Here is an 8,052-nt window from a genome sequence, read left to right as displayed (position 1 = left end):
TCTCACCATAAGATACAATTGAATTAATATTATAGCAATATGTCCAATACGCAAGTTCGATGCAAATACCAAAGGTTACGTCTGTTAGTAAACTGTGCACTAGTCAAATACCCAACTTTTTCCACGCAACAGAAATGAGGATATTATCCTTTTCCTTGCAATACCCACGAAACTTCCAGATTCTTTCGCGAATATATATATATACACACACGCACACACAGCATATGATTGTGCTTCAGCATTCCCATAGGACTGGGTTGTTAGTACTCCCTCCAAAGCTAGGGAAATCGCTTTTCTAGTTGGCTTGTGGTATCTAGTAGTTCATCCTTGAAAGGTGCGTAAATTTTGTAAAATTCACATCGCATTTATAACTAAATATATATATATATAGGTAATTGTTATTAGCATTTCAAAAATCTCATTCTACACTCTAAACTTTCTATATTAGAAAACAAAAATATACTTATGAGGAGTGTAGAATAAGATTTTTAAAATGTCAATAATATTTTCCTATATATATATATATATATAGGCTTATGAAATCAAGAAAATTATAGGAAATTTTAACGAAAAGCTCCCAATACTTTTCACTTTAACGAAAAATCATATTTTTATACTAAAAAGTCAATCCTGGTACTATTCACTTTATCATTTATTTTGTCCTTATCGTTAAAACTCAAAGTTTTCAAGTCATTTTCATTAATTTTCCTAAAATTTATTAGAAACAAATAACAAGTTAAAAAATAAAAAATAAACCTGTAAATGAGGTTTACACAAAAACAACAAAATTTTGTTTTGTGAAATCATGTTGCTACCCTTAGCTTTTTAATTATGATATATGACTAAATAATCTTTTCATCATCTTGTAATTTACAAAGAAAAATCTATTAACATGTAATTTAAATATTACTTCTTGCTTTAATTAATTGTCCTAACTGCATGGTCCACATGCTTGGAGATAATTCTACAAGCTGCATGGATTGTTTCAAGCCAGTCAAAGTACCCACGCATTCTATTTTTCTCCTGCAACACACCCATGCTTAATCTTCTTTGTTATTATTTGTTTTTTTATATGATGACAAAAAAGTTATTAAAAAAAAAAATGTTGTGAGAGCGGAAAACAAATGGAAAATAATTATCATTTCTCCTCGTCTTGACATATCATTAATTTTTTCGTGTTTCTAAATTGTTGAATTTAAAGCGTTTTTTTTTTAAGTATAAATTTATCGAAGTCTTACGTGTGAAAACAAATAATTTTTTATATGAAGTTATGACATATATTTTGACATCGTTTCAGGCCTCAAAAATCTCAAGACTAACCCTAATTACATGGCCTTGTTTTTGGGATTTTTTTAGATATTTCGGAATATGAAATATTCCAAATATTTTAACCCTTAGATCTTATTTAAAAATACAAAAAATTATCTAAAGGTTAAGCTACCCAGAGTATGACTCTGGAACCGTAATTTTGCTTCACGTCAAATTATTAAAAAACAACTCTAACATTAATATTTTGATACATAGAGGAAGGTAGTACAGGACATCCGATTCGATCGATCGATCATGTCAGAAAATGGTTCAACAGACGTTGTAGGGTCGTCTTCGACCCATCCGGAGCAATCTTCACAAGAAATTGAAGGGAGCACTACAATTGTAAGCTTTGAAGGCTACACTTTTCCAACGAACAAGGGGAGAGGTCGCCATCCATTACCACCTGGCCTCGGAACACCAGTTGTAGCAATCGTACGTAGTCCGAATCTGTCAATTTATAGCCCTCCACGACCTTATAGACCTCCACTATCTCCAGATCACAGACCAGGGGATGAAAATGCTTCAGGATTTACACATATATTTGATCAAGCAAGAAAAGAAAGGCGTGATGATGCTAAAGAAACAGAAAGTAAGCGTGATGCCATCACTACTTCTTGAGTTATTTTTATTTAATACAGGCACAACTTTTTTTTAAAATTTTGATTGACTTTTTTGTTCCTTTTGTTTTTCTTTAATTTTATGGGTTTTTTTTTTTAAGGAGGGAGTAGTTGGCTGCCGAGCAAATTTCTTGAATGGGGAAGGAGTCGAATGCATTTCAATTATGCTACAGTAACAACAAATGGGCGCGAGCCAAGTGACGTTGCTGCAGCTTCCACTCCACCAGCAGCACCTACACCAAATTCAAATACCATTTCATGTATGTGTCTCCTTCCACTGCATCACATATGCCTTATGCATATTTTCTCTTCATTGTTAATCACATCTCTAATACAGATGAGACTCACGTACAGAGGCGGACTAAGTGGTTCAACTCTATTAAGAGGTGCCAAATAGTCAGTATATATGGTACAAATTGTTAAAGAATAGTAACAAAAATCAAATAATCGTTATTTACTGAAGAAAAGGGAAAAAGAAACTCACATACCAAATTGTGTGTTATATACATTACTGCTTGTATATCCCTTCTCATTGTTTAATTAATTACTGATTATTGTTTGATTAAATAATCTTTCCAGCGTTGCCAATTAACGCCAACCTAGTTCCCTATGTCCCACTACATCTTGCTGCTCTCAATGGTGACTGGATTGCTGCAAACAATTTCTTGCTATCAAATCCTGAAGCTGCGAGGGCTAAGATCACAAAGGGTTCGGAAACTGCTCTCCACATTGCTGCCGGGGCCAAACATACATCGTTTGTTGAGGAGCTAGTTAAATGGATGATACCGCCTGACCTAGAACTGAAGAATGATGTTGGAAACACTGCCCTCTTTTTTGCTGCTGTTTCCGGTGTCAAAAGGATCGCCGAGATAATGGTGGATAAGAATCCAAAGTTACCCCAAATCAGATGTAGTAAAGATTCAACACCTCTTCATATGGCTACTTTGTTTGGGCACAGGGAGATGGTATGGTATCTTTACGACAAGACTGATACAATTTTGAAGGACTCCGACCGTGTGGGGCTTCTTATTGCCGCAATAACAGCAGATCTTTATGGTAAGTAAGTACCATTTCGATTTACATTTTCATCCTCAAGACTTATGATCAAGTCCAAGTACACAATTATAATATGATTAGGTCCAAAAACATGATTATACATGTAGGTATACCTTAAAATAATTTATCTGTGAGAATGTATCTACATGTAAGTTTGTACACCTAACAATATACTATGATCCCCTATGTACCTGAATTCGAATTCCTCTCTCCGCATTCCTGCAGTTTAGATTAGTTTTAAGTAGAATATCGCTCTTATAAAATGAGGTAAATTTTTTTTTTTTTTGGGAAAATCAGGTTCACATCCTTCTTTTTGTTACTTCATTGATTAAAATCCTATTCATTTTCAATTTTTTATCAAGGTCCTTGGGTATTAATAACATCATTAATTATTTGAATAATAAAATATTTTTATTTTTAAATATATTCCTTTAGTGTTAAAAATGTTACAATTAGTATATTTATATTTATGGCTAAATTTTTTATCATATATTTTTATTTTTAGTTTGTACCTATTTTTAATTTGCAAATATTTTTTAATTTGTACCAATTTTCTTTTCATTTTTAATTTGTACCCATATATTAGTTTCTTTTTGTGCCCATATTTTTTAAAGTTTTATTTGTGTTTGTACCCATGTGTATACTGTCACATGACATTGTATATTTAATCAATGATAGAAAAATTACGTAAGGTATATTTATGTAGAAAAATTATGTATGGTATATTTATGTTTTATGTGACATCCCACATCGCCCAGGGGAGTGATCCTTAAATGTATATTTCAATCCCTACCTAGCACGAGGCCTTTTGGGAGCTCACTGGCTTCGGGTTCCGTAGGAACTCCGAAGTTAAGCGAGAAGGGGGCTAGAGCAATCCCATGATGGGTGACAATTTGTCACATCCCGGCCTAGGTGGGACCACTGCCCGGGCCCGCTCCACCATCGTAGCACGATATTGTCCGCTTTGGGCTTACCATTCCCTCACGGTTTTGTTTTTGAGAACTCACGAGCAACTTCCCAGTGGGTCACCCATCATGGGATTGCTCTAGCCCCCTTCTCGCTTAACTTCGGAGTTCCTACGGAACCCGAAGCCAGTGAGCTCCCAAAAGGCCTCGTGCTAGGTAGGGATTGAAATATACGTTTAAGGATCACTCCCCTGGGCGATGTGGGATGTCACATTTTATGCCTAAACTTTGTATCATATATTCATATTTTTAGTTTGTAACATTTTTTTAAAATTTTTTTAGATTAAAATGTTCATAAAATTAATTTACGATAGTCTACATATTTATTTATTTTTTTTAAATTTAATTTAACAAAAAAAATAGCCTAAGTTCATTCTTTAATAATCCGGGCTAAAATTTTAGGGTAGAACGGTTGAAGTAGAAAAGTTGTTTTTGGGCTAAAAGCTAAATTTTTCGGGTTAAAAATTTTGACTTTTAGCCCAACCATTGGAGATGGTCTTAGCACCTATATTTTTAAAATTCATTTGTACTCATATTTTTTTAATCTTTTATCTGTACCCTAATTTATTTATAATGTACCCATTCTTCTTTATTAATGTACCACTTTGTTATATGTGAAATGTACCAATTTTTTTAACACTATGGATACACTCCTTTGCCCTTTATTATTTCTTATTTTTACATAGTTTTTATCCATTTATTCAATCAAAATGTTTGAATTTTTTTTATTGTAACCGTTTCTAATAATATTATAATGAGGGATTTTAAATTTATAGGATTATAAATCTCACAAAATATCAAACAATTAATGTCAAAACTATAAAAATAAAAATATTAATAGTAATATAATGAGGTGTACAAAGTCAAGGGACCTTGATCAAACTTTGAATGCTATTAAGATTTTGATCAAAGAATGTTAAGGATTAGGGACCACATCCAAAATATTCCTTCTTTTTTTTTTTTTTTTTTTTTATATCATCAAAATGAGTTATATATTGTAATCAAATTGTCTAGCTAAAATTTGTCTGTATATACACATATTATGAAAATTATTAATTTCATGATATAATTAACTACAGATCTTGCACTGGATATAATTCAAAAGCACCCTGAAATGGCTTTTGCTCGAGATGAAAATCGAGAGACTGCACTTCATGTGATGGCACGAAAACATTCAGCGTATTATAGTGGACGCCAACCGGGTTTTGTGCAACCATGCATATCTTCAGGTTAGGGTTTAGGGTTTAACATGTCATATTTTAACTCAACTCCTTTGCTTAACATGTTAATTTGCTGTTTTATGCAGTTCCTCGTATCAAGGTTTGCTACAACAAAATAGGAATGCAGACGCAAGCCACTGAGCTTGTGAAGCACTTGTGGAAGAAAGTACTTACTTTAGAAAATGATTCAAAAATTAGCGATTTAATCAGAGCACCCTCTCGCTTATTGTTCAGTGCTGCTGAGTTGGGGAACGTTGACTTCCTGGTCATACTTATAAGAACATACCCTAATCTTATTTGGAAAGTTGATGAACAAAATCGAAGCATATTTCACACTGCAGTTGTTCACCGGCAGGAGAAGGTTTTCAATCTCATACATGAATTAGGTGGACTAAAAGATTTAATTGCATCTTACAAAGATGAAGACAATAACAATATGCTCCATTTGGCCGCCAAACTTGCACCGGATGATCGATTAAATACTGATACGGGGGCAGCATTGCAATTCAGAAGAGAGTTACAATGGTTTAAGGTAAGATGTTTCCCTCAATAAACATAGATTTACTGTTTATAATCTTCCTAATCTATGTTGACTAAACTCTTTAGGGTAATTGCAATGAAATGATCTGAAATGAGGATAAAATTTCTCAATTCAATTGAGAGAGTAGTCATTTCTTGAGTCGTGACCTAGAGCAAATGTTTTGCCATTTTGGGGTAAAGGATTCATAGGCTTGAAAAGTTAAAGGTTATAGATGTTTACTAACTAGATCTTGATCCGATGGTATTTTTCTTCTTAATGCCTCTGATGGCCGGTTGTGCCGCATGAGCAGAATATCTAAAGTTCAAATCTCCGTCTCAAATTGATAAGAAAAAAGTGTCTTCTTGTTTACACATGATTTTTATTACTACTAACAATGTTTGTCATTTTACTTTGTTCAATACTTCTAATTAGACTAATTGAGATCACACGTGCATAAAATTTTAGGAAGTGGAGAAGATCGTCCAACCATTGTACAAGGAAATGAGAAACTCAGATGGAAAAACACCTCAAATCCTATTCACTGAAGAGCACAAGGACTTGTTACGAGAAGGAGAAAAGTGGATGAAGGGCACTGCATCATCGTGCATGCTTGTGGCAACGCTCATTGCCACCGTAATGTTTGCCGTTTTCTCCACAGTGCCGGGCGGAAACAACGACAAAGGCATTCCGATTTTTCTCAACTCAAGGGCCTTCATGGTTTTCACCATATCAGACGCACTCTCCCTCGTCTCCTCCACCACATCAATCTTGAGTTTCCTGTCCATTCTTACATCACGTTATGCCGAAGGAGATTTCCTCCATTCACTACCGAATCGGTTAATTGTAGGACTGGCAACCCTTTTCATCTCTATAGTTACCATGATGATCACGTACGTAGCGTCGCTATACATCGTTCTAGGCCATGGATATCAGACGATCAAAGTTCCAATAGCTTTGGCTGCGGGCGTTCCTGTTAGTTTCTATGCTCTGTTACAGTTTCCTCTTCTGGGAGATATGATCAGTCATGCTTATATTTCAAGGGTATCCTTTCGTCCCATGGGAACACTCAACTAATTGTCCAAGGCCAACTGGAAAGTTATGAAGTTTACGCTTTGTAAAATTATTATATTTTCAAGTGGGTTGGATAAATTTTTGGGTGATTTTGTATAAAATGAATAAAAAGTTAACAGTATTAACAATACATCAACAATAGTTATGTTCATTATAAGTAAGTCAATCATGTAATTCCTTTTTCATAATTTTTCTATTTTGGTATAAGTCAACATGAATCTGACACTGCAATGCCGTGTCCATTTCTTGGTTTGGTTTTTCCACCACTCACACATCCTACGTGACCGTTTTTATATTTAAATTTAGACACTACAATGCAATATTCATTTTTTGGTTATGTTTTTACTTTTGAATTCAAACATTGCGTTATAATATCCATTTCCTAATTCGTTTTTTCACCACTCACACGCCTCCTACGTGCTTCATATCTTTCAAAATAAATAGTTTTTACTTTTCTTCGTATATATTATGTCTTGCATTCTTTTATTAGTTTTGAAACTTTAACCGAGTATATCTTAACACTACAGCTTTCCATAAACTGGTTCCAATAATATAGTTTCATATATAATGCTCTTACACTATCTTGTACTAATTTTTGTTACACTATCAATCACTCACAGGTCATTTTATTCATACAGTGGTTCAAAGAATTCCAAAATCTTCATCCATCCAATTTCTGCTTTTCATATATAAATTCTTTAAAAAAGCTCAAACGTCTTTCAGCGTAAATACACGTGAACCTTCTTTAATAATCTCTAATAGCTTTGATTTTTTTTTTTTTTTTGAACAGTTACTAACCCCGCAGCAACGCGCGGGCTATATTTCTAATTAATTACTAGATGTGAAACAACGTTTATAACCCTAATTCTTGACTACGAAAGATTACTTAGAAGAAAATTAGTCCCAACGAACCAAATTTGCCTTTAAGGATAAAGAAGTCTCCAGACGTGGGTTGGCACTTCAGCCCTCAAAGCTCGAGCAATGAAGAAAAGCAATTCCGGCACGATTTAATTTGAAGAGTTAAATGAACACAATGTACAGAACTGAAAACAAGACAGGCTAGACTTTGAGAATGCGTTCACAGGCAGAGACAGATAGAAAACTAAAGTTAAAACTATTTATAATGGCATACAACAGCCCATGTGACATTTCGCATTTGACCCATGTCTAACCAAAAAATATATATATCATTAAAAGTCGAAAACAATAAAATGCCACTGATATTAGTTAAATAGTAAAAAATTTATTAATTTCAGCTAAATTACCTTAATTGTTTTTTTTTCTTAGTATAT

At 33.7% G+C, this 8,052-nt stretch overlaps 1 protein-coding gene across 1 annotated transcript; it reads left to right on the top strand.

Moving 5' to 3' along the window:
* The first annotated feature begins 238 nt into the window (after positions 1 to 238).
* On the top strand, positions 239 to 6,891 carry LOC137727096 (ankyrin repeat-containing protein NPR4-like). Its single transcript, XM_068466029.1, has 7 exons — positions 239 to 334; positions 1,525 to 1,900; positions 2,030 to 2,188; positions 2,508 to 2,984; positions 5,029 to 5,178; positions 5,256 to 5,701; positions 6,155 to 6,891. The coding sequence occupies exons 2-7, from the start codon at positions 1,564 to 1,566 to the stop codon at positions 6,761 to 6,763; spliced, it is 2,178 nt and encodes a 725-aa protein (XP_068322130.1). The 5' UTR covers positions 239 to 334; positions 1,525 to 1,563; the 3' UTR covers positions 6,764 to 6,891.
* The last annotated feature ends 1,161 nt before the right edge of the window (positions 6,892 to 8,052 follow it).

Source organism: Pyrus communis, chromosome 2, assembly GCF_963583255.1.
Source record: "Pyrus communis chromosome 2, drPyrComm1.1, whole genome shotgun sequence".
NCBI classification, from domain to species: Eukaryota; Viridiplantae; Streptophyta; class Magnoliopsida; order Rosales; family Rosaceae; genus Pyrus; species Pyrus communis.
The sequence above is the reverse complement of the archived record's forward strand: the minus strand, read 5'-3'. Positions and strand labels throughout refer to the sequence as shown.